The 26,783-nt window shown below is 33.0% G+C and overlaps 4 protein-coding genes and 2 long non-coding RNA genes across 7 annotated transcripts; 1 reads left to right on the forward strand and 5 right to left on the reverse strand.

Moving 5' to 3' along the window:
- Nucleotides 1–273: 273 nt before the first annotated feature.
- LOC9321806 (glycine-rich RNA-binding protein GRP2A) lies at nt 274–964 on the reverse strand. The gene is made up of 2 exons (XM_021033132.1): nt 805–964; nt 274–761 (listed from the first exon to the last, which is right to left on the reverse strand). Exons 1-2 carry the CDS (start codon nt 916–918, stop codon nt 420–422), a joined length of 456 nt encoding a protein of 151 aa, XP_020888791.1. The 5' UTR covers nt 919–964; the 3' UTR covers nt 274–419.
- An 846-nt stretch (nt 965–1,810) lies between these two features.
- LOC9321807 lies at nt 1,811–3,873 on the reverse strand. The gene is made up of 3 exons (XR_002333406.1): nt 3,574–3,873; nt 3,198–3,467; nt 1,811–3,097 (listed from the first exon to the last, which is right to left on the reverse strand). It is a non-coding gene; the product is annotated as an uncharacterized LOC9321807 (long non-coding RNA).
- Nucleotides 3,874–5,368: 1,495 nt separating this feature from the next.
- Nucleotides 5,369–6,495, reverse strand: LOC110229774. 2 transcript variants are annotated; one of them, XR_002333171.1, is made up of 5 exons: nt 6,368–6,495; nt 6,179–6,268; nt 5,796–6,074; nt 5,572–5,703; nt 5,369–5,495 (listed from the first exon to the last, which is right to left on the reverse strand). It is a non-coding gene; the product is annotated as an uncharacterized LOC110229774 (long non-coding RNA). The 2 variants fall into 2 exon arrangements; XR_002333170.1 differs by having other exon boundaries at nt 6,179–6,495.
- Nucleotides 6,496–6,599: 104 nt separating this feature from the next.
- Nucleotides 6,600–8,836, reverse strand: LOC110230093 (protein FAR1-RELATED SEQUENCE 5-like). The gene is made up of 3 exons (XM_021032081.1): nt 8,603–8,836; nt 8,239–8,443; nt 6,600–8,062 (listed from the first exon to the last, which is right to left on the reverse strand). Exons 1-3 carry the CDS (start codon nt 8,834–8,836, stop codon nt 6,600–6,602), a joined length of 1,902 nt encoding a protein of 633 aa, XP_020887740.1.
- Nucleotides 8,837–12,187: 3,351 nt separating this feature from the next.
- LOC9321809 (putative F-box/LRR-repeat protein At3g18150) lies at nt 12,188–14,116 on the forward strand. The gene is given in 5 exon segments (XM_021032082.1): nt 12,188–13,306; nt 13,386–13,553; nt 13,654–13,744; nt 13,937–14,004; nt 14,006–14,116. Coding segments are annotated over 5 exon segments (1,377 nt in total). The 5' UTR covers nt 12,188–12,367.
- Nucleotides 14,117–14,166: 50 nt separating this feature from the next.
- On the reverse strand, nt 14,167–19,920 carry LOC9319696 (subtilisin-like protease SBT5.3). The gene is made up of 10 exons (XM_002885697.2): nt 19,686–19,920; nt 19,471–19,586; nt 19,293–19,390; nt 19,036–19,200; nt 17,498–17,606; nt 16,005–16,539; nt 15,811–15,908; nt 15,479–15,724; nt 15,072–15,400; nt 14,167–14,846 (listed from the first exon to the last, which is right to left on the reverse strand). Exons 1-10 carry the CDS (start codon nt 19,770–19,772, stop codon nt 14,308–14,310), a joined length of 2,322 nt encoding a protein of 773 aa, XP_002885743.1. The 5' UTR covers nt 19,773–19,920; the 3' UTR covers nt 14,167–14,307.
- Nucleotides 19,921–26,783: the final 6,863 nt, after the last annotated feature.

Below are 26,783 nucleotides of genomic sequence, written 5' to 3' on the forward strand. Positions count from 1 at the left end.
AACTAAAACGAAACGGAGGAAGTAGTACATATATATAGAGATACATAGCTAGAGTTTTAGTTTGGAATACAAATAATCTAGAATCTTCTAGAATATCCTAATGGGCATATAATGGACATCCACATAATACCCAATATTCATAACACATGTGAGTTAATTTTTATTTTTTATGCTTCCGTATCGCAAGTGATACTTATCAATTAATGATTATTATGGTTACAAGTATATTTCAAAATTTACTATTCATTTTAAACATGTCAATATTGTTTAATGTAATTAAAAAAAGAGAGATTTTATTGATAACTTCTCAAATTATAACTACTTTATTCAAAGCACCACCTTCTAGAAATGTTGATCAATACTAAAGATAATGGTTACAAAGACTTAAACCTTATTTCTTATGTAACCATTTTGATCTTCTAAGTCCTTTTCGAACCAACACGTCCACCATCATGATGACGACGACTCCTGCGAGATGAGTGAGACTCTTGAACATTAATGGTCTTTAACCCGAGCTTCTTACCGTTCATTCCCTTAACGGCATCCTTCATTGATTTCTCATCTTTAAAAGTAACAAATCCATATACCTTCCTCGTTGTCATGTAGACTGAACTCTCACATTCATAGTCGTCTTCAGAATCATAATACTCATAATCACTTTCGTAATCTCTTTCGCGAATGACCTGTGAATCAAAGATAACCAAATTATAAATGAATAAAAATACAATACCAATGCGGGAAAAGTGAAAAGAAAATCGAACCTTTTTTTTTTTTTTTTGTTTTTGTCAAACAAGAAAATCGAACCTTAGAAGCTATAACGTCGCCAAACTGAGAAAATGCATTCTTAAGATCATTTTCTTCTGTGTCTGACTCCAAATTGCCAACATAGCAAGTGAATTCAACATTTGTGGACGCCATTTTTTGAAAGAGAGTTAGAGAGATGAAAAACAAAGAGATTTGTGATTCACGTGAAAGACACTTTAGAAAATTTATAGAAAAGGTTAAAGGTAAATGCATATGTGATAAATCATACTAAATGCTAATAGTAAATCTAATATGGTTGGAAACAAGTTTCTTTTTTCTTGGAACTAGTTTAATTTTATAGTGGAAGACGAGAGAGGTTTAAGTTTTTTTGGGGTCATAGTTCGTGTAAATTGGAAAAGAAGAAACACAATAAATTAAAGATTAATTGCTAACTTTGACTTTGATGAGTCTACAACATCTTAAAGTTCAAAAAATACATATAACGTTTATGCATGGGATAAATGCTATTGAATCTAGAAACATTTTAAACTAGTGAATTTTTTGGAACTAGTTTCCACTAAATATGATACTACTTTATATCGAAGGCCAAGGGTTGGTTAGTGTTTTTGGTGTCAAATATTATTAGATTTCGTGTGTATGATTGGGTATAAGAACTAGAACCGCAACCGGTTCCCAAAAGCTAAAGTTGATATATCTGTTTTTATTAATCCGAGTATGTTTTGTTTGGTCATGGTCCATGTATATTGAGTTGTTTAGATGATATTTAGATAAAAACAATCAAAAGAAAACTCAAATTTTCTTAATCCGAGTATATTGAATTTAGGGATTTTTGGGTTTTAATTGGGAATGAAGAAACACAATAACTTAGTATATAAGTTTCATTCACTTTGACTTTTATGAGTTTACGACTCAACAAATGTAAATTTAGGAGTTCTATTTGACAAATTAGGAAAACTAGATGAATACCCGCACTACGTGCGGGCTTGTGTTTAACTATTTTATATAATGTCGTTTTATATAAAGTATAGTTAAATGCATCATTTTTTGAATGTAAATATAACTTGTAACTGTCTTTAAAAAGTCCAGCTATATTAGTGCATATGAAAAACCAATGACCTTGAGTTCTTTTTTGTTGTTGTTCAAGAGTCTGAGCTCTTTGATTCAATTCTTATTTTATTTTTTTTGTTTTGTTTTTGTCATATGCTTAGATTGTGAGACGATGAAAGTTTCGATTTTTTTTTACACAAAATATATTATCTCACACCGTCGTTATTAAAAATATCTTGCATGTTCAATCTAAGCATATTCAACTTAATGTTCTTGGATAGTTTAGTTAAGTTACTGTCACAAGTTAATATTAGTAATAAAGATAGCGCCCGAAACATTTTTCAAATTACTTGTTTTCTTAGCTTAGATATACTTAATTAATCTGCATATTCATTTATTTCTTTTGCATAAAAATCATCTTTTTACTTCATTTTTTATTATGCTCACCAATCAAGTTACCGACCCATTGGTAATAAAATTTCTTCTTCTAAATAGAGCACCATAATGTTCATAACGATCAATTAGTTAGTTAGGAGTTAGGACAAATTATAAAAAACATAAGTACAACTCCTCAATAGGAAAATAATGTCACCAAAACAGACTATTTCAAGATGCATTGGTGAATGTAACCTCATCATCTGACCCACTTTACTGAGTAGATATGCATGTGAATCCATCTTTTCTTAATGAAGCAAATTCTCTCCTCGGGAGAATCAGGAACTTAAACGTTATGATCCTCATATAGCTATTGAGTAGTAATCCTCCGTAAAATTTTGAAGCCAAATATAGCAAAACTACAATATCATGACGTATAGGTCTTCAAAACTACTCAAGCAACAACAAAGTATATTGAGCAAAATCAGATTCGTCACCAAAATCAAATTGTTCCAAGTTCTTTCTTGTTAGATATGCAATCAAATCAGAGAAAAAGTTTGCTTGCATAATCAAGGAAATAACCTAAGATGATTATTTACTGTCTGGCCACAGTAAATCAAACTGTGTTTCTTTCTTACCTGAGCGTCGATGATAAGAAGGATGAGTTTCTTTCCTTAATCATCAGAGTAAGATCCATCTACCATCTTCTTGTTTACATGAATTGCTTCCCTCTGGTTTGTTGCTAATCAGTTATTGATTAACCAAGTTCGGGATCCACACTTCACCATTCGGAAGGAGCCTAAGACAAAAGAGTAGGTAGGTAACTTTTAAAACCCAAAGCTTTTCATCCTTATAGTTCTTGCTGAATCTTCAAATGTTCTCTACATAGACTGCCGTGATTGCCAGATTCCTACAAGCCAGTAGAAGAATGAAACTGATTCTTGCTACAATGAACCAAACATACATTGGAAAAACAATTTTCTTAGACTGATATATGTATATAACCCTACCTCAAATTCTTGTTTTCACATCTTCGAACCAGCACAGATAGTTTTGAGGTGAGAATCTGATATTCTGATCTCTTGGTGGAAAAATTTTCGTAGGAAAGTTCATCCGGAGGGAAAAATTGAGCAGTCAGAACAAGCAAGGTTTTGCACTATATAACATTTTCAAAGGTTTGGGTGATTGCTTTAACAACTTGCTTATCTAGCTCATGGACTCTTTACACATCCAAACGATCAACATAGAGCAAGACATCTATGGTTCTGTTCACAAGAAACCTGCCCAAAATCCAAAGAACACAACAACTATCGTAAAAACAGACACACACACACACACACTTAAATATAAAACTTCAGCAAGTTTTAGGAAAACTAAATTACGTACCTGGAAAGGACTGACACGGACGACTTGTCCGCCGATAAGAGAGTGGGTGATGTTCCGACACCGCCTTCACCCAGAACAACAACTGCCATTGAGTTCATATTCTGCAATTACAAAAACCCATTATCTCCTAATCACAACGGAGAATCCGAGAAACCGACTTAAGCACCAAAGAAATAGGAACAACATGCCTTTGTTTACCAAAAAAACACCGAAATATTCAATCAGCTTTTCCTGGGTAGCCACTGGAAATTGCTGAAACCCAACACATTCACGAATGAGAGACCCCATCACTCGAAAACCCTTCAACAAAATTTATCTACTTAGTGATGATGACGACGATTATAATAAATTTCGAAAGCGATAACGTTTGGGTGTGAGCTTTAAGGCAAGACGTTGAATAATCGAACAAGACAGTAAATCAAGATTCATCGGGATTGAATAATCATCGAGACAATAAACACGTTGAATAGCCGAGATTCAGAGATTAAACATTACCTCCAAACTAAGATTGACGAGCTCTTCCTCTTCTTCGTTAGACAATGAAAGCCATAAAAACTTCTGGAATCATGCCGAAGAAGCCATGTGCTCTGCCCCTGGTTGACGTCCAAAATATAATGGATCATAATGAATTCTAGAAACTTGTTTTGAAGATCATATTGGGAGAAACGTTTTAGATGCTTTGAAAACAAATATGTGATGTTACAGCTGAACTTGAGGTATGCTAATTAATTTATTCAAGGCATATGAACCAGCATTGACTAATGACTATCACAACAAAATTACGGAGAAGACGAAGAGGCTGATGAAGCAACCAAAGGAATGGAAGATGTTTCGACCAATCTAGAATCATGGACACGTGGCATCGATTGGTGTGCTGACGTGTCACATAGCTGGAGAGAGTTCAACTACTTTCATATAGTATATGATTTGGGATTTTATTTTTTCTTATTCCCAAAGTGATTAAAAGAAGAAAGGAACAAAGCCTAAGAAAATACTAGGCAGCTGAAAAAAGAAACAAAGGGTTCTGCTTGAAGCTGATTCGAAAATCCAAAAGTAAAAAGTAATTGAAGTTGGGGTCTCATTATTGCTTTTGAGACGTTGGCATTGCAAGAGATACTGAAGTTGAAATATCTTTCCACTGTGTTGTGTAACAGTTTTGATCTGAGTGAAAAAGTCCACTCCTACTTTGCCTGCAACAATGTTCCACTTGTTCTGTTTAGTTTTGACAAAACTTTTTACCATAGAAGTTAAGATCTCCTGCGAACGAGGCCTTAATCCCGGTGAAGGAGAAGAACGGTAATGGAACCGGGATTAGAACATTAATACCGATCTGAGAAAACATTAACAACACTAAAAAAAGAAGAGATCAACCATGTCATCAGTTGCATACCAAATGCGTGTAGTGTATAGGGTCTAAAGTTCTTCATACATGTCCTGCTTCTATGTTCATCTGAAACTTTCTTGAAAATTGCAGCACCGTTCCCATACCTATTGAAAGAGTAAATAGTAGAATGCTGAAATATATGTTAGAATTATATTAGTATTAAGATGATATCTATGAGATAGAAAAGGGTGTTTACTTGTTTTTATTTATTTGAACAATTCTTGGGTTCACCCAATCATTCACCCCCTTTTTGATGACCAATTAGAATTTGACATGTCATCTATTTAAAGAATAAATAAATTAAATCAATAAATTTAGAACCCACTATTATTTCTTTCACGTTTCTCTATCAAGTTTCCTTCAACTTTGTTTTTAAAATATTATCTTTCTTCTTTTTTTTTTTGGTCTAAAAGGTAAAAAAAAAAAACATATAACCAAAAGAATTAATAGTAAAGCTTAAGTACTTCCATATGTTTTCCGCCTTTGCCTTCAAAATAATCGAGCTTTATAATAAATTTCTGTAACTTTTGTCAAATTCCTACAAAATATAAGATTTCAAATCATAAAAAATTTGACTGAAAAATCAAATAAATTAATAAGTATGAATTATTTACCTCTTGTACTTGTGAGGAAAATGGTCTCGTCTGTAAAGTCGGATTACTGGTAGTTGAGGAAAATGGTCTCGTCTGTAAATTCGGATTACCGGTAGTTACAAATAACTAGATATCTGAAGCAAAAGTTGAATCCTGGAGCAATTTTATCTTCTAATTAATATACATACCTATATGGACAAAACGACTGAAAAGTCAAATAAAATTAGTAAGAATAAATTATTTACCTGTTGCACTTGTGAGAAAAATGATCTCGTCTGTAAAGTTGGATTTTCACTAGCTACAGATAACTGGATATTGAAAGCAAACGTTGAATCCTGAAGCATTTATCGATTTTATCATCTAATTAATATACATACATATGTGGACGAAGTGACTGAAAAGTCAAATAAAATTAGTAAGAATGAATTATTTACCTGTTGCACTTGTGAGAAAAATGATCTCGTCTGTAAAGTTGGATTTTCACTAGCTACAAATAACTGGATATCGGAAGCAAATGTTGAATCCTGAAGCATTTATCGATTTTATCTTCTAATTAATATACATACATACAGTATATGGACAAAACGACTGAAAAGTCAAATAAAATTAGTAAGAATAAATTAATTACCTGATGCACTTGTGAGGAAAATGGTCTCGTCTGTAAAGTCGGATTTTCACTCGCTACAGATAACTGGATATCGGAAGCAAATGTTGAATCCTGCAGCATTTATCGATTTTATCTTCTAATTAATATACATTCATATATGGACGAAGCCACTGAAAAGTCAAATAAAATTAGTAAGAATAAATTATTTACCTGATGCACTTGTGAAGAAAATGGTCTCGTCTGTAAAGTCGGATTTTCACTAGCTACAGATAACTGGATATCGGAAGCAAATGTTGAATCCTGAAACATTTATCGATTGTCTTCTAATTAATATACATAAATATGTTGACAAAGTCACATTTCGGTGTTTTGCTCAAAAAACAAAAAAAAAAAAAGAAAAAAAGTCACATTTCGGTGGAAATTGGACATAAACGAAAAAAAATTATTTTTTAAATATCTGGAATGATAATTTTCTCTTTGATGTACCACGTTTTTTCGTTTCAAGAACATTCAAGTATCGACCATGGGGTCCGACTGGTTTGTTCTTTGGTCTTCCAACAGTAGTTTTTCTTTTAATTCCACGTGCATTTAGAACTTCGTCCTCTTCTTCTCTTTCCCCATGTTCAACATTTGAAGTTGGGAGCATCCATGCATTAGCTTTCACAAGTTCTTTCTTCTTTTCCTCCAATTTTTTAAGCAACTGGCTTGCAGCTTCATTCGCACACATCGTCAATTCTACATGTTCAGCAGCAAGAGATGCAATCTCACGGAAATTACGACATAAATGACTATAACGCTTTCCAATCGATTGTGTTACTGTTCCATTAGATATCTCTGAACGATAAGAAGATATGCTTCGTGATTTTGCCTCTCTACTCCATCGATTTAAGATGTAGCTAGATGGAATTCTCCTAACATCCTTCTTATCCAATACTTTCAATGCATGCTGACATAAGATCCCAGCAAATAAATACTTCATGCAACTACACTGTATCGTTTGGTTTTCAGCATCATAATTAACCAAATGCTCTCGCGGTCCACCACGATAAGATACTTTGTACTCATATACTATCTCAGACTTACTGATTTTTTTGGCAACATAATCACCGATAGCTGTATATTGCTTCTGAAACAACTTACAAACTTCGGGTGTATATACTTCCTCTGCATGTTGCAACATCTCTACAGTAGCAGATAATACCGAAGAGGTATGCATCATTTTGAAGTAAGCAGTTAACTCATTATATCTCCGATCATCCAACACTCTCTCATAATGTTCAAAGAAGGACAACAAGTCATAACTACTCTTCAAGTATCTTTTCAAAATATTATTCATACTTTCACTACGCTGTGTTCTCACCATATCTGCCGTAAAAGTATGACGTCCATATACCATTGCCCATTTTTCTTTCACCTCAAACACATTCTTTAACCATTTATTCTCTATCAAATTATGCTTCTTGAGCATATTACTCCATGCCAATAACCAATCTTCTTCTTCCTCATTGTCATATACACACTTTCCAAAGTCTGTGGCAAATTGTCCTGACCCATGAAATACATGACTCAACTTCTTTGCAGCATTTTGGTAAATGTGCCAAACACACAACCTATGTTTTGTTTCAGGGAACACCTTCACTATTGCGTTCGCCATTGCTGCAGATTGGTCAGTAAGAATAGTTTTTGGTTGTTTTCCAGACATTGCTCCAAGAAAAGTCTCAAAAAGCCACCTATATGACTCAATGGTTTCATCATATAAGAGAGCAGCACCAAACACTACAGTTTGCTTATGATGATTGACCCCTACAAATGGAGCAAATGGTCTATCATATTCATTGGTCTTATAAGTTGTGTCAAAGCAGACGACATCTCCAAAAAGATTATAATCACGTATAGACCGATCATCTACACAGAAGATATTCGTGATCATATCGTCTTCATCAAGTTGCAATGAATAAAAAAAAGATGAATTATCCTCTTTTTTTTCTGAAAGTATTCCAAAACTGCTCCAGCATCTCCTTTTACCATTTTTTCCATTCGCTTTCTGTAAATATAATTCCGATAGTCTTTCTCCAAAAAACCTAGATTTTCTCGCCCCCCAACTTCTCTACTCATCATTTCAACTGTTGCTTTTGCTGAAATTCCTGGCATCTCGGCATCATCAGCATGTTGTGTTTGAGCGAGAGAGAACGTCCGGTTTCCCTTCATCAAATGCTTCATAGGCGTCTTCACTAAATCATGATTATGATCTTGGCTGAAAGACACAATCTTATATTTTCCCGTCTTCTGAAGGAAGCAAGTCATATGAGCTTTACAGTCACACCGTGTAATTGGTTGTGAATAACATGTCTTGATCTTAGGTTCTTTTCTAAACCCCTCTTTTGAGCAAACATATTGAAGCCTTACTACTTTATCATTTTTTTTCTTCCTTTGTTGTTTTCTTACATTGAAACCATGTTCACCTGCAAATTTTTTGTAAGCTTTATGTGCAGTTTCATCAGAACTAAACTCCATTCCAATACACAGATCATCTCTTTTCTCTTCAGTTTTAACATAATCCTCTTTATTGGCTATGTCATCTTCTTCTTCTTCGAATTCACTAACTAAAGTTTCTTCTTCACTTACTGAATCATATTTTTCCTCAGATTGACGCTCAGACGATTTTTTACTACTCTCCATTATAATCTACACTAATCAATATAATAAGACAAACAAAAAGCATAAAAAATCACTTACTGACATGTTTAGAAAAGACAAACAATTTTTCACTTCATATTCAATAGTATTACGAAGAAGAAAAGAATTAATGTAGTGAAAAAAAACAATCGTATGAGAAAATATAAACACAAAGATCAATTTTAAGAAGAAACACAATTTAGTTTTGTGTTAATGATGGGACTTTAAGATCAAGAGAAAAGAAAACGTAACAAGCATCATCATTACTTATAAACATAAGTCAACATTAAATATCTAATAAATATGGCTCTGCAAATTTTATAAAAAATTGATGCTTGTAAGTGCTTTTAAATCTATCACATAGGCATGGCTCTACAAAAAATTCGTCAATTGATAAAAATTAAATGATACAAAGAAAGTTTGATGCACATATAAACAAGTATTTTGACTTACAGTCAAATTGTGTGGAAGCAATAATCTTCTTCCTCCAATGAAACTAAACTTTTTTGATAATATGTGAGAAAAAGAAGAATAGAGATTAAGGTTAGGGTTAATGATTTATATATCAATTCATATTTAGGGTAAATTTTTTTTTTTTTTTCTCCTGGATTTAGAGAGACACGTGAAAGAAAATTAGTGGGTCCTATAATTAATTCAATTTTTATCTTTTAAATGATTTAATTTATTTATTCTTTAAATAGATGACATGTCAAATTCTAATTGGTCATAAAAAAGGGGGTGAATGAATAGATTCATCCCCTAGGGGGTGAACCCAAGAATTGTTCTATTTATTATGGATGCTAGAAAATACCTTGTAGCACTCCATGTCTGGGGTAACACCATATAAAATTGTAGGACCGATAAAATTCCCTTTCTCGTATCCTGGAACTTGTTTGTTATAAAAGAAAATGTATAGTATAAACTTCTCGGACCAGTCGATCTTTGCATTGTTTTCAAGATTACATAAAAAAATATTAAGTCAACAATATCAGTCCAGCAAAAACAGATCAAAATATTTCTGCGGTTCTTGATGATTACTATTTCGTAAGAATGTGGAGGGTAGTACAATATTTAAGGGTTGAGTATGTTGCAATAGCAGTAAATATGGAGAATTGGAAAATACCACAATATCTCTTCCGTCAAGCAGCAATTTAGCACCATCATCTACACCAAACTGAATCAAGCGTCATATCCGTTCTTTTGCCTATCCACATCAAAATTTAGCAATAAGGTATACATATTAAACAACCGACAAAAATGCAAAACTAAACGTAATTGTTACACATGTAAGTTCAGCAGTAGTCACGACCTGTAGCAGACGTTTGTGCGCGGAAATACCTGTTTACTAATCACAGGACCCAGGTCTGCATCTGGTTTTGACCCACATGTGACTTTAAGGGCTTTCGCTCGCTCAACGAGTTTATCCTCCCTGGTTAGTATTAGAAAAGTTAAAGCTAATCTTTCAATACCGTCAAATGAAAATCAACAGGCCTCACTCAGATTCTTCAGTTAATTTTAATATTAACAGGATGACAACAGTAGTCAATCAAAATTAATAATCCTATATATGATTTAGGCCCCCTAAAGATGTGGACCTTGGAAACCATAGGAGAGAAAAAGATTAAAGGAAAATGTGTTTATCACAAGAAATATAAGTTATTCGAGAAGGTGACACCCCAAATACTTGGAGTAATTTGAATAAATAAAGTTAGCAGTACCATGATTTTGAATCCCCAACAAAAACCACTGTACTCAGTGCCATGCATCTCTGTCCAGCGGCACCAAACCCCGCAGCAAGTAGCGCATTTAAAGTTGCATCTATGTTGGCATCAGGTAAGACAAGTCCATGATTTTTTGCCCCCATATTTGACTGACTAGATATTTTACAAGTAAAGTGACATAGAGTCATTTCGAAACACTAAGGAAGAATTTTACAGATGAAAGATGCAAGATGTTACCTGAATAAGTTTAAAGGGTATAATTTAGTATATTAACGTTTTATCAAACAGCTGAACTAATAACACAGGATACTGACTTCTGACTAGATGAAAATTTGTAAATATTAGTATTCAGCATAACTTGGTCAAACGCAAAGCCAAGTCTACAGGCTATAACGGAGCAACATAAAAAAATGGACTTAGAGCAACAACAATGGTAGTACCTTAAAGGGCTCTACCCATAGTTTCTTGTAATAAAAGGCCCAAATATAAATCAAAACAGAAATAAAACCCAAGGTCCGTTTCTTATTTAAGGTTTTTTTGTTGATGTAAGAGGCGCTACGTGTCGTCATTTCATTGGGAAGAAAAGTGAAAAAAAAAACAAAAAAAAAAAATCTTTCACGATTCAGTTTTCTCGACCCTCTCTCTCTTCTCTTTGTTTTCTCCGACGGCGAATATCTTTGAGCTTCAATTCCGGCGATATACATCATCAAATCAGAAGTAAAAGATGAAGCAACGTTGTAAACAATAAGCCGTGATGTTCATCTCCACCGTCGGCGTGGTCACCAACAGTAGTTCGTTGACCTAATCAGTGGGTTCTGCAAATCAAATCGGAGAGAAAGGCGATTCCAGTGGCTCCAATCGCTTCCTCACGGTACGAATCTCTCTGGTTCATTTGTTACTTATGATTTGATTAGGGTTTTTTTTAAGAAACCTACTTAAGGACTCACCATTGGACAAAGAAAATTTTAAGGATTCATCAAAAACTCTTAACTTTAAAATTGTTATAAAGTATAATTAAAATATGTTTAAGGATCCTTTTAAGGACTCAACCATTGTTGATGCTCTTACAGTTTCGGAGCCAACAAAAGGCGTTTATGTATGATGTATCGAACCGTCGGGTACAAAATAGAGAGTAGAGACTACAGTTTTGTTTTGTAACCAAAAGACTCAAGAGGGGGAAAATATTTACGGATCGTAAAATTTTGTTTTCTTGTTTTGATTTTTTTTTTTTTTTTCAAACTTCTTTTTATATTAAAACCTCGTGGAAGCTCCCTTGGCCCATTGGTTGACCAAGGGTTAATTAATGCTTCTACACCCAGAGGTCTGGGGTTCATATCCCAGATACTGCGATTTATTAATAAATTTGCAGATTATTGGAGGCAAGTGTACAGGAGATCTCCAGCGATGTACAATTATAGTCATTCGCCAGGATTCTACGTAGAGAGGGAAGTGTGAAGTGTCCATCAAGAGCATGAAGAATGAGGTGAAGGAGGTGTTGTCTGTCGTGAATCTAATAAGGGTCGGAAGAAATTGTTCATTGTAGAATCGTCTATGTAACAGTTCTCATAATTTGCAATAAATAATAAATCCATACGATAAAAAAAAACTTCTCATAAATGGGCTTAGCCCTGGAAAATACAACAGGCCCACAACTACGTTGATAGGTTTAGGATTAAAATGGAAACTGATCACGCAAGTTGGTTTAGGTTTAGAAGTTGGTTTGATAAGATTTTGATTTCTGTTGAATATAAACCCTAAGAAAAACATTACCATACGTTGATAATAAACCCTAAGAAAATCACGCAAGTTAAAGATGGCCAACGACAGCAGCACCGACGGTTTAAGAGTCCCTACCCAAAGCTACGGTCGTCAAAACCATCTCCGCCGCCGGATAAGCCGAGAAACACTAGACTTAATAAGCTCTTTACCTGATGTGATCCTACACGATATACTCTCCTTTATGCCGACCAAGTTCGCCATCAGAACTTCCCTCTTGTCAAAACGATGGAGGCGTGTATGGTGCGAAACACCGTCTCTTTCTTTTGATAAGTGTAGTCCGGAGTCTCCTTCTCTAAACGAAATCCTAACACGTTACACAGCTCCCAAGATGGTGAATTTTCACCTCCATACCATCGTGATGAACAATATTCCCCACCACATCAACAGGTGGATCAAGTTAGTCATGTCCCGTAACGTGGAGAATATTTCCCTGGATTTATGGAATCATGTTGGGTATAAGTTTCCTGATTTCTTCTACATCAATTCCTCTGTTAAGCAAATCCGCCTTAAATTAAGCCCTCGTGATATGATGGTTCCTAGAGGCTCAGTGTCTTGGACATCTCTGCGGAAGTTGTACTTGGATAGTTCTAGTCTTTCTGATGAATCCATGGCTAAGATTCTATCTGGTTGTCCGAGTCTTGAGAGGTTAAAGTTGTGTTTCTGCAATGCACTCAAGATTCTTGATCTCAACAAATCAATGCGTCTGAGAACATTGGAAATAAACAGCGACCCTCAGTTCCCCCGGACACTACAGATTGTGGCACCATATATCCATTGTCTCATATTGAAAAGCTCTCATCATTTACCATGTGTTTTAGTTGATGTCTCGTCTTTAGTCGAAGCTAGACTGAACATTAGCATTGCATCAGTTTCAAAAACAAAGAATGATAGTCTTCAAGTCATGGTGCTAAATATGTTAGAAAAGTTGCAGAACGTGGAGAAGCTTACTTTTGTTGGGGGAAATTTGCTTAAGGTAGATGATTATGCGTTGATTTTTTTTTTCAAGTGTATGAACGTTTAATTCTATGTTATATTCAATATCTTTCTGTTAGATATTATCTATGGCCGAGCTTCGTGGTGTTCCTTTTCCGATGTTCAAGTTTAAGTCTTTGACTCTTGAGAGAGTGATCTTTCGGTATGTTATTCCTGGTATAGAAAGAGTGTTAAAAAACTCACCTAATTTAAAGAAGCTACACACAAAGGATTGCTACCATAAACAGGTATAACTACTACTACGAACCATGTTTTTATTATCCTTGACCATTTTTTCTATCATCCAAGAACCATGTTTTTTTAATTTGTTTTTAATCTGTTGTGCAGCGTGTGTATCTTGGCGACTACGTGGATTTGCAAGCCTTTAATCTGGATCAATGTTGGAGATCAAAATATGGTGAAGTTTGGTACAATTCATGTTTGGATCAGCCCCGGCTCTAGACATGTGTTGGAGGTGCTACAACACTGGGTCCATTCATTTTTTGTCTTTCTTTGATTGAAATCTATTAAAATTATGGTCAAATTTTTTTATTTTATTTTCCTTAAAAACATGAGAAAAATGGCATATTTTTTCCAGCTCACTAACCTCAAATTTATTGAGCCGGGCTTGGTTTGGATGTAGAGCCAGAGCACGTTGTTTCATTCATGGACCTTACGCTTAAAAATACAAAGGCATTATATTAGACAAGATGGTCTACTGTTGGAAGACCATTACCTTAGGTTTAAAGAGCTGGTGCCAACACTTCCTCACAACTGTAATGTCTCTGTTGCCCTCTATACCAAGCCGTAACGTTATATTAGTGGTGACTCATAGGGTCTCACTTATAAAGAAACATAAACTTGGTTGTACCACGGGTGATAGTCTAGTTATTATTTTATATGATCAGCACAACATTACACCATTCTTTGTAAGCCTTAAATTGAAACATAGGCAACTAAATTTCGTAAAACAAATATCATCATTGGCACTAAAAATCAAATTTAGAGCTTCACCACAATGGGACTTCTCACACGATGCTTCTTGTCTGACCAAACCAATTCTCCAAACACATAGCCCTTAGCCACATTTCCCTTACTTTTCACAAGGATCACTTTAAACGTCTTTTGCTCTCCAACTTTGGTAAAATTCAAGCTCGTGGGCTTCACCGTGACATAAACACCTTGTGGGTTAGCCACCCGGACAGTATAAGTCGAAGGTCGTCCAACGTTTTTAACGGTCCTTGAGACGGTGACTTTGTTTGATGACAAGTTTGGAACTGTGATGGAAGGATAGTTGAGGTTAACAAGACTGGTTTTGTGGCTTGAACAAGTAAAGTTATTTCCCGAGAAGACAGAGATCTGTGATGCGTTGTATCTAAGTGAGCATAAGAAGTTGAGGTAATCCTTGATGCCTAAATCGTATATGAGACCGGGATTTACAGCTAAATTTGGTTGGACGTGTCCTGCCCCGAAACTGAAAGGCGTTGCCTTCATGCTGGTTGCATTTTGGATAGGTCCAGGAATGTCATCCATTGTTGTTGCTGAAAGGGAAAAACACAAACAACACCAAACACAAAGTATGAAAATATTACAAGACTAAGAAAAAATCATTTAATTTCCAACCTAAAACCAAGAAAACAGAACATGGCCATGGAAGAAACAAGATTTGTTTATAAGCCAATGGTGTTATATGCCGCAAATAGTAGATGTTAATGTGTTTTAAGTGATAAAGAATGAGACTTCCATTTTGACAGCAACGTTCTTACCGGTAGTCATGATGGCAGAGCGGATAGCTGCGGGGCTCCAAGAAGGATAACGGGTTTTGAGAAGGCCGGCAATGCCAGAGATATGAGGACAAGACATGGAGGTTCCTGAAATAGCATTGAACAGAAGTCGTCGAGGATCAAACTGTTGGTCTGTTGGAGATACTGCGGCAGTGTAGGCAGCGATCACACTCACACCAGGAGCAGTTATGTCAGGCTTCAGAATCTGAGGAGCCACTGTGCTTGGACCCTTAGAAGAAAATGAAGCCATTACAGGCGCTGGTTTTAATCCTAAATCTGTCCTAGAAGGAGTAATGTGCGCAATCGGCTTCCTACATCAACGATGAAAAAAATTTCTTTTAGCACTTGAAACAAGTTAAGTTTTAGGTAAAGTGAATCAAGAATCCTACTTGGTTTGGCTGATATATCTTGACACAGCAAAACCATCCTTAGAAGTGAGCTGTGTGGCTGGGAGGACATGCGGATCAGCGGTTAGATCATTCCCGGTGACATTAGTATTCTCAAGAACCATCCCTACGCCACCAGCTAAAGCCACCACCCGACCCTTTTCCACCCTCGGGTTCTGTCCTCTGAGACACACTAATATCTTCCCCTTTGCCTTTATAGGGTCAAGCGATCCAAGTTTGCACAATTGTCTACAACAAAGAGAGAGATTAATTCAAAATTAACAATTAACATAAAACGTTTGGCATAATTAAGTAAGGAGATTAGCCAAACTCACGCATCCAAAGCTGAGGCGTTCTTAGCTTTTGCATTTACAGATGCCATAATTGGATAGAACTCAGCATGTGGCAATGCTGTGGATGACAAGCTTTGTCCCTATCAATGAAAAAGATTCAAGCTCAATTTCAAGAATTCATTTTCAAGATTTGAGATAAAGAGATATAATCCATTTTCTTGGATTTAATATCTAACCTTGTAATGTTTTCCATTACCAAGAACAAGATTGCTAGCAAACTCACGGTCCATGGTGCTAGCTCCAACGGTGATCTGCCACGGTGCGACGTTGGAAACCGTACTATCCGCCGGTCCAGAGTTTCCGGCAGAGCAAACAACCACGATCCGCTTCTTAGCAGCGTGAAACGAACCAATAGCGACACTATCGTTAAAAAACGAGGTAGGCTCGCCGCCTAGAGAGACAGAGATGACGTCAGCTCCGTCGTGTATGGCAGCGTCGAAAGCGGCCATGACGTCAGCGTCGTAGCACTCATTGCCTTTGACTGGCGGCCAACAGACTTTGTATGCGGCTACTCTGGCCCGAGGAGAGCCACCTTTGGCCGTGCCGTTGCCTTGGCCAAAGATGCTGACTCCAGGGACGAAATCTCCGGCGGCGGTGGAGAGAGTGTGAGAGCCATGACCGTCGAGATCACGGGGAGACTCGAAGCTTGAGTTTAGAGGTCCTACGGCGGCTGCGTAGCCCTTGTGAAAGTACCTTGCTCCGATCAGTTTCCTTCATTCACATTTGTTATTAGCTTAACATGTTAGTGTTAAAGATTTACAAGTTTTACTTAAAAACGTTTTTACACGTTTTCACTGTTTTTTTCACTATAGCAACTGGTAAATGGTAATAACTGTTTTTAATTTACAAAGTATTTTACAGGGTATCATTGTATCAATTTAGTTTTTACCCTATAATTAAAAAGAATCATATATGAATATCTTTTTGTTTCTTTTTGGGATTCCAGTTCTATCTTTTGCCAAGAAAAACAGAGAAAAAGGTTGAAAAGGTATAAGAGAACGTTTAGAATAAAAATGTGAAGATAAAAAAGATTCTACAAAAGTAGGTAAAGTGGGATATGAAATATATGGTCAATTGTGTAAATAACTATATCGTAAGTGTTAATGTAAATGATGCATTGAATTGAGTAATATTTCTATAAATAACATTATTTAAATAGATTTTCTTTTAAAAAAATTGAACATGATATTTAATATTATAAATGGCATTTAGAAATAGTATATAGTTTAGTTTTTTTTTTTAATTAAACTTTTTTGAATATAAAATTTATTTTTAAAGAATATAATCATCTAGTCCAATCACTCAAGAGATTATCGAAAGTTCCAAACAATGAGTTCTATTTTTCTTTTTACCAAAAACAAACCCACGGATGTTGAAATACGGAACTCAAATTCCAAATACGACTCTCTTTTTTTTTTTGATAAAAGACTCCAAATATTACTTATTACAACCAACACGTGTCTTCTTTTTGTTGATGAGAAATTGTGAATTTGATTGATATGAAACAAATACACATAATTCCACCGCTAGGTGTGTGAGTGTGTCAACTCCTAAGAAATGAGAACAGATAATTCCAGGATTTGTTTGTATCTTATGATAATTACTTAACGTGAAAATGATTGAACACCAAATTTGAAAGAATAAAAATTGTAAAAGATAGAAAAAGAACCTATTGCAATGGAAAGTGGCATCTTTTTGGTTTTGACATATTCCCTTCCATCTTGAAGGAATTGGTCCCAAGCCTTCATCTCTAAAGCTCTTTGATTCTGGCCACACACCTTTTATACACGTACACAATCATATTTAAAATAAAAAATATTAGTTTATGAAATTATACTCAACAACTTATTCTTATTAATACAAAGATAGTAAGTGGGATTAAGTCATTACAAGCTAGTAATAAAAATGCATAGTGGTGTCTCATAATCATACAACCTAATGAACCAACCATTTTTAGTTATGGCAACTTCTATTGCTTTTCTGAATCAATATTAAATTATTCAAAGAAGGGTATGAAAGGTTAAAGATCTCATGCATATCCCAACTTTATCATCCTAAGTCCCAAGATTCTGTGAGAAAGAAAAAAAAAAATCGAACTAAAAACTCTAATTGTTATCCCAATAGAGAGTGTTTGAATTCTTTTTACTATTCACTTGACATCATCTAGCTGGAACCGAAGAATTTACGAAAACATTCATTACAAAATCTCTAATTAGATCACCATATTAAGAAGTTGGTTCCTCATCTACAAGAATGATTAAGATCTGTTACAGTTTTCAGTATAAAGAGCATTGTAAGAATTTGTTTTCTTCCTTTGATTTTTGAGGGAATTTTGGAACTTTTAGACTTGTAGTCTTTTTCAGCCAGGACCAGCCTGTGATTAATACATTTCTTTCAAACACGGTTCAAACTAGAGCACAATCTCCATTAAAGGATACTAAGACCACTAGACTACCCACTTGGTATCAATACTTTTTTATTTTTTGAAAACTTAAGTTAGTCTATAAGTCATAACTCATGAATACTATATTTAGAATACACTATTGAATACTCATACCCACTTGTGAAGTTACCTGCAGTAAATGCATTAACTTTATGTTAAAAGACAATTGCATGGTGCCAAAAGCACCTTAATTGTACGATGAATTATTCACCAACTTTTCTATTCCAGAAACAAAAATCTCTAAATTTATATGGAAGATTTCTATTCACATCTCGATAAGTCTTTATTTAATTCGTTTCCCTAACTTCTTGTGAGAGAAAACTATTTACTACAGAATTTGGTATACTTATAAGGATTTAGTGTTTATGATTCAAGTCAACTATACGATGCAGTCAACATATAGCATATTAAAGATAAGAAATGCCATGAGTTTAGTTGAGAGAAGGGAATATGCATATTAATGAATATGCATATGCGCACATGCTTGCATATATATGGCTGATTTGATTCTTGCTGACATCTAGAGATCTTAACTACTAGAAAAAAAAAAAAAAAAAAATTATAAGAAAAACAAATTCACATAACGATGATATATATATATATATATATATATATATTTCTTGTAATGCAAGTTTGAAAAAATATATGGTTTTAAAAGTGGGTACGTATGTTCCCAAAAACCAATCTCAAGGCTCTCAAACTCAAAGTTGCAAAGGTTGACTAGAACTAAAGAAATATTAAAACAAAGAAGGATTAAAACGAACCCGTATCGAGATTTGCGATAATGGTATCTTCTCCGAATCTAGCCTTTCTCCAAATGGAAGAGGAAGGAACGTAAGAGTTATGTTCCAAACCCAAGAAGTCCCATGATCGAGTCGTGTGAAGCTTCAAGGCTTTGTTTGGGAATACAGACACAACTTCCGGATGTTCTTGAGGGATAATCAAGAAAGAAGAAACAGAGTCAACTCTTGAAATTAAACACAAACAGAGAGAAGACAACATGTAATGTTTGTATTCTTACTGGAGATTGCATATGCGAGGTCATGGTCGAGATGAGCAGCGAATCCGTTGATGTGCTTTGTGTATGAGTAGAAAATGGCGTCTGTGGCAATCTCACGGCTGGTTTAACATTACCAAGACTTAAGTTAATGAAAATGGTTAACATATTAAGTTTTTAAAGGGTTGTTTGTTTAGAGAACCTTCCAATGAAGATACCAAGAAAGTCGTAGTGGGTTTCTTTGACGCGATCCATGGCATCTTCAGTTATCTCTCCGACATGAGAGTGAGCTCCAAAGTACACCACATATGAAGACGACTGAAACCACACAAAAATAAATGGTTAATAATGAATGTGAAATGAAAAAAGATTGTTATAGTGTAAATGGGTAGTGAAATGATTAATGAATGTACGTACATCTTTAGAAGCAAGAGTGGGTTTCGAGCTCGTGTGGGCAAGAAGAAGAAGAAAGAAAAGAAACGAGAAGGTATGTGTAAGCTTCATTCTTCTTCTCTTCTTCTTCTTCTTCTACTCTTTTTCTTTGAATCCTTTTTTGTTGGACTTTCTGTTTTGGTTTTGGCTGGTGCATTGCTTCTTTATAAAGGGATTGCATAAAACAGTCGGTTTTTATTTCCTTTTTTTTATTATTATTGTTTTCTAAAACAATTTTGGTTGTGCCGTGTGTGTTTTTTTTATGTAGAAAGTAATAAAATATTGAAGCCATTTTTAGAACTTGAAATCTTGATTTTAGAACGATATCTTGATATAATATCTTTTGAAACACATTATATTATGATACCATTGTTTATATTGTTCTTTTCATTATTTCGCAACAATTGTTGCTTAAAAAGGGAAGCTTAGGGTAATAAGGTGGTTTTGTAATAAAAATGATAAGAAGCTCAAGTGGTCACAATGCGTCACAATAATGGAGTTTCCATTGATGCTATATTTGGCAGAAAAAACTGATAATTTATGACCTGTTGTTTTGGTCCTAATCTTATCATTGTCTTCTCTATACTTAAAGAGGAAAAACTATATTCTAAATGAATTATAACAAAAATTGTATTCAATTGATACATATGGTGAGTAGTATACAAAAATAGGGACATAGCACAACGATAGATTCGTTAAAATAAAGGGTAAAAGCATCATGTGATAAGGAAAATTAGATGAGTAAAAAACTTAATTGTACTGGCAAAAGTAATGTCAAAAAATCGATTGCCGGTAACTAAACGTTTGTTAATTAGGAATCTAAGCACATAAAACGACTAATTGGAACCTAGGCATTAAGAAATTATTGAATTATTTGTAATATGTTTAAATATTATGTATTGCTAAATATATATTACAATTCATTTTGAAAATAAAAATTAGCAATGTAATTATTAAATTTGATTTTAAGATAGAAAAAAACAAATATCATAGAGTTTAAACCAAAATAAAAAACGCTAAAAGCTTGAAGCTCAAGATGATGAATTAAATCGAAAATCCCATGTACTTTTCTTAAATTATTATAACATTTTAAATTAAATGTGATCCATAAATTAATCGATTTGAGAGATTTTGTCCGATTTGAACCGCTTTGACTGGGTTTCCGATTTTTCTCAGCGAATTGATGAAAATCGTTTCGTTTGGCACCTTCTAGATTTCTAGGCATAAATTTTTTTTGAACATTGCAAAACAAATTACTAATTAAATATAAAAAATGCCATATTAGAGTTGAATTGCTATATAAATATAAATCTATTTAATATACATGTATAGACCAAATGACATATATTGCTTTAACATTAGTTTTTCTGATTTTGTTTTCCTTTTTTACGGGTTTACAAGCTATTTATAATGGTTTAAGTTTGGTTTGATAACAAACTTTATATATAACTAGATCGAAACCCGTGCTACGCTGCGGGGTTTTAGAAAAAAAAAATGAAGAAATTATTCGATAACAAGTTGTTTTTATAAAACAACATGCATCAAGTGAATTTAACAAATAATTTAGGTCTCAAGTTATTTTTGTAAATAAAATATTTTTTAATATAAGAATGTATGGTAGAAATTTAAAAAGTTTCACGGATTTTGTATTTTACCTTTACTCGTACATTAGTTGCTTTTATTTTATAAGTTTATATATAAATACATTAGTAATTAAATTTTCTATATTACTTTACGGAATCAATTTATCTTATAATCAATTTTTGTATTCGTTTTTTATTTATTTTAGGTTTTATTATATGTTTAAATTCTTACAAGTGTTAGATCTTTTATATTGTGATATATAAAGATATTTTTCAGCGACTATTATACTTCAAGAACCTTAAATTATTTTTGTTAAAATCATTTATGATACTCAAGCAATATTTGAATCCACTAAAAGTATTTTAATATACCTTTTTTTTAAATAAATAATTTTTTGACCATTAAATCAAAATAATTAATAAACTAAGTTCTTTGTGTGTATTTTTTTCGTTAGAAGCTGAACATTATAAACAAATTTTTTACTTTAAAACAATTCGATTTTCAAATTAGATCAGATCAATATTATTATAGGTGGACATTTTAACCGAACGAAACCAAACCTAGCAAACCAAACTATAACTTACATTCAAACCATTCCATTATATTTATTCTCAACCCGAACCGATAACCCAATATATTAATTTATTTAATTAAATAATAATGTTGTAAATACTAATATGTAATGTTTTAACAACGTTGCACTTGATTTAGAGCGTTAGATATTTTTTCATTTTAATTAATAAAATATAAAAATTAGATTGATTTTGTTTAAACATCTCTACCTTTAAATTTTTTTAAGAGTACACAAATAAAACTAAAACAAATCGAGCAGAATATAAATCGACTCGAACACAAGCCAAATCATATCGAGGGGTTTTATAGTTCAATTTTTGATCATTTTGTTAGAAAAAGTCTTTAAAAGATCATATTTTTTATGATATACATATAAATGTTTGTTTTCTTTTAACGCTTAAAACTTTTGCTAAACCCGATAGTTAGTATTTGGATTGTCTCTTTCTAGCATTAATAAAATATCTAACTATCAATAAATATTATGAAAAAACTACTCCTTTTGAATTCTGAAACAAAATATTAATGACTTGAATTTTTCCTTTCTTTGAATGAAATGAGAGTTTTATTATTTGTATTTGTTGTTGTATTTCTGAAATTATGTACACTAAATCAACAACTGAACCTTTAGTCGCTTCAAGTACATTCTATAATTCCAAACTCCAAGTTTTTTTTTATTATTCAAATTAAACTATATAAATTCTAAAGGAACATGGCTGCATGTGTTCGATTATTTATCGTGCTAATTTTTTTTGAATTTCTAAGAAGCTCCAAGAGCTTCAATCAAAACCCGTGAGCTATTTTTTAGATTTTTTTTCTTTTCTAGTAGAGCTGAAAAATTGAATAATGATTAAAAATCTAACTTTGAGTTTAAGTAAGCAAACTTTCTCCAACCCATTTGCCTATTAGGTCTCTTCTATGTCATATTCTTAATTTCTTCCGAATCTCAGCCTTCACAAACCTTCTTTCACCATTCCTCATGATTCTCTTTTTTTTCTTCAATCGACCACTCATATTTTTCATCAATTGATACTTAAAGCTAAAACTACCGGTGAAATAAAACATAGAAATTTATGTACTTTAAGACGAAAAGTAGATGTACTTTTGAAATATTGTTTTTTATTTATTTTCAAATTTAAATATTTTTTACGAGTTTTTTATATTTGTAATTTGCTTTTGGTATCTGCCTCCATTCTTGAAGTTATCAATTTTCTTTTTTTGAAAAAGAAACCATGTTTTGCATTTAGAAAAAAAAATTATGTTAGCTTACATGTTTGAAAAAAAAACATATAATGGCGTGACTACCTACGAAATAATTAATAATCACCTTACATTAAATTGATTTTTTAATAGAAATTTAGGCATTGAGTTGTTTCTATTTTAATAATTATTAGGTTATTTAAAAATTTAAATCAATTGAGTTTGGGCTTGGGTTTGTGCTTGAATTTAATTTAATCATTATTAAGTGATGTGAAATTGAAAAGAGTTATTATTGGTTGAGAAATCTGAGTTGTATTAATCGAAATATTTTGATTGGTTGACAATTTTAATGACGTGTCAGTCCCATAATACTCTAAAATGCTGAGGTGTCAGCACTGGAGAGACTTTTGTTGTTTTTATTGTATTGATGATTTGAATTTGGTTTACTATTATTTTTAAAATATTTAATTATTAATTTAGCTAGAGTAAATTTATTTTCTGCTAAAACAATTACGCTACAAATTACAGTCAGATCCATAGTAATAGAATCCTAAAAATAAAATGTATTATCTGTGAAAAAAATAAAATAAAAGAAACGTATTAAGTAATGACTTTAACAATACAAAAAGTATTTAAGCAATGGTAGACTAATAAGTAAAAACGTCGTAAATGGCAAACTATTTAACATGACATTATATTTTCTCCGTTAATTCAGCCATAGTAATAGGAAAAAATATGAAAAGTATTAGCTTTTGACAAGAAAAAATTAAGAAAACGGCAAAACAATAATTAAGAAAAGTATCATTTTGATAGGCTAATTAATAGTAGTAGGCTCGTACATTGAAAGAGCTTTTTTTTTTTGCAATAAAACATTTTTTCCATTGTAAAATTGTTTGAAAGGAAGACATTTATTCAGATAAGAAAAAAATAAATATATTTGGCAAAGTTAACGTCGTTTTGAATTTTAACGTAAAATGTTAACATTGACTTAACTCTGTTAAATTAGTCTGTTAATTGACTTGGTGATGTGCTCATTTGGCAAAATAAACGAAAATTAACGATTTAATTGAAAATTTAGTTAAAGTTAATGATTTAATTCACAACACTGACAAATGTTATTTAGATTATGTGCTATTCTCACTATGATTTTGACACTTAAGGTCAGATTTAGGATATATTAAGATTGATTTTAAGTTACTCCGAATGATCCACGCGAGTAAGACCACTGTGTTGTTAGGCCTTAACTATGACACACCCAAACAATATGTGGTCCAAGAGGTGCCAATCAACAGTGCATAAAGCCATTTGCTACTTAGGTTTATACTCTTAACTCTTAAGTACAACATGACTAAGCAGCCCGATGGCCAAGCATGTAGCATGATGACCGGTTTATGCCGTACTATGGGTTCGAGAGTCATGCATAATGACCGCTTAAATTTGAACCATAGGTTCGAGGGTTGTGATGACATAGATAAAGGAGAAATGTTGAGCATGAGCATGGATTGTTGAGGTGGTGGAAAGTTTTCAAATTATATATTCGAGGGTCACGGTGACCAATATATGATGAGTTAAAAATGGAACCATCGACATGTCAGCTAACTGGATTAACAAAATTTGTTTACGGTTTTCAAACGATGATGTTTCCAAGCCTTTTAATGTCGGTTGTGTTTGCTATTTTTTTTATAATTAATATTTGAAAGGTTTTATAATCAGGGTGTTTCACATATATATTATGATTCAACTAGAAGCTTCCCCTCACCGAAAACTCTCATATATGAGGTAACCCCGTTACTTTTCTCCCAAATAGAAAGTCCCTTACCAATCAGGGTCCATTCACTATCATATGTGACCGTGCAAATCCATGAGCAAATTCATCCGTTAGGATCAAACAAAAAAAAATTGATTTGGCGACCATCCATTAGTCCGAGTCAATTGTAGATTGTTTAGAATGTGGTAACACCAACAACAAGCTCCAACGATAAGTAATATTTTGTGGTTAATTTGGGTTCTTCTGACTCGACTCCGTCCCATTTATCACCATACGGGGCCCAAGACTTCTTATTCGGAGAGAAAACCCTAAGCCACTACCATAACGGACAACTTTATTTCTCTCTTATTTAACGGCAAATTATTGGTAATAAATTATGTTTAATATATATATGGGTGTTAATCTTATGAGAAATCTTTGAAGGTTAATCTTTCGCCTCAATCTTTCTTAAGACACCCCAAAATAAGAACAAGAGAAGCAAATGTAGTACCCATGAACAAGATCGATCTTTTTGTAGTGCATGTTTATTGACTAATGACTCCCTGGTCAAACTCAAACCCGACTCTTGCTTTCAAACAATAACATTGACCCACAATAAATTTGAGTTTAAGGACCACCATTGCAATTTTAATCATAGCATAGTGCTAAAGGTTGAAAGCTTTTGACTTTCCCAATCATGGGTTCGATCACCTACTTATTTATTCTTAGGGTCTTTTTTTTTCTTTTTCTTTTTTCCATGTTCTCTTGGGGTCCTTTTTGAAAAAGAAAAAATTTATAAATATATACAAAACATCATATTTATTAAAACTTGTTTGTTCAATATTTCCCTTTTGTATCCTACCAAAAAACAAAAAAAAATTCCCTTTTGTATTTACTTTTATATACATGTTCACCTCATTTATTTTTGTAATACTCACAAAAATGTCCCTTTTTCAATACCCCTTTTAAAAAATGCTCCATTTGGCTGTCCATTTTTAAAAATACCATTTTTTATGTACAAAATGACTAAATTACCTTTCTTTTAATAAAAGATATCACAAATATATAAGAAAAACATGAGAATGTGCACACATCAAAATTACAAATTTGATTTTGTAAAAACTTGTATAACTTTTAAAATACCTTGTAAAATTTTCCCGTAAAGATTTTTCCCGCAAAAATATTTTCCCGCCAAAAAATTTTTTTTGCGGGAAAAGTGATTCCTCAATTTTTTTGGCGGGAAAAATTTACAAGGTATTTTAAAGGTTTTTTACAGGATATTTATAAAGTTTTACAATGTATTTTAAAAGGTTTTACAACGTATTTATAAGGTATTTATAAGATATTATAAGATTTTACAAGCTATTTTATAAAGTTTTACAAGTTTTTTATAAGGTCTTACAAGTTATAAATACCTTATAAAACCTTATAAGTACCTTGTAAACCTTTTAAAATACATTGTAAAACCTTACAAAACACTTGTAAATACTCTGTAAAACCTTTAAAAATACCTTGTAAATTTTTTCCGCCAAAAATTTTCCCGCCAAAAAAATTGCGGAATCACTTTTCCAGCAAAAAAGTTTTTTTGGCGGGAAAATTTTTAGGCGGAAAAAATTTTTACGGGAAAATTTTACAAGGTATTTTAAAGGTTTTACAAGTGTTTTGGCGGGAAAATTGTGGGATCACTTTTCCCGCCAAAAAATATTTTGTATTTTGTGGACCTAATTTTGTTTCAAATAAGAGTAAAATGGTTATTAAAAATTAAAAGAGGGCAAACTTAAAAATGGACTCTCAAAGGGGGCATTTTTGAAAAGGGGTATTGAAAAAGGGGCATTTTTAACAATTTCTCTTTATGTTATTAATTATTTACAATTACACCTTATTCTTTAATCATTTAATATCTGTATAACATTTTGTCATTTGTCTGTATAGTTTATTTTTTGTTGATTTTAAGATACAGATAGTATAGACTTTAAGACTTA

This window comes from Arabidopsis lyrata (assembly GCF_000004255.2).
Source record: "Arabidopsis lyrata subsp. lyrata unplaced genomic scaffold ARALYscaffold_3, whole genome shotgun sequence".
NCBI lineage: Eukaryota > Viridiplantae > Streptophyta > Magnoliopsida > Brassicales > Brassicaceae > Arabidopsis > Arabidopsis lyrata.

Bases quoted from the DNA above. Each gene is read 5' to 3' on its own strand.
- LOC9321806 (XM_021033132.1), bottom strand. From the start codon at position 918: ATGGCGTCCACAAATGTTGAATTCACTTGCTATGTTGGCAATTTGGAG. The intron at 762-804 runs GTTCGATTTTCT...AAAAAAAAAAAG, and splicing joins GCGACGTTATAGCTTCTAAG to GTTCGATTTTCTTTTCACTT.
- LOC110230093 (XM_021032081.1), bottom strand. From the start codon at position 8,836: ATGGAGAGTAGTAAAAAATCGTCTGAGCGTCAATCTGAGGAAAAATAT. The intron at 8,444-8,602 runs GTAAGAAAACAA...TGCTTCCTTCAG, and splicing joins CAGGTGAACATGGTTTCAAT to AAGACGGGAAAATATAAGAT. The intron at 8,063-8,238 runs GTTTTTTGGAGA...TCTTCTGTGTAG, and splicing joins TGGGGGGCGAGAAAATCTAG to ATGATCGGTCTATACGTGAT.
- LOC9319696 (XM_002885697.2), bottom strand. From the start codon at position 19,772: ATGAAGCTTACACATACCTTCTCGTTTCTTTTCTTTCTTCTTCTTCTT. The intron at 19,587-19,685 runs GTACGTACATTC...GTGTGGTTTCAG, and splicing joins CCACTCTTGCTTCTAAAGAT to TCGTCTTCATATGTGGTGTA. The intron at 15,725-15,810 runs GTGAGTTTGGCT...TCTTTGTTGTAG, and splicing joins AACGCCTCAGCTTTGGATGC to ACAATTGTGCAAACTTGGAT.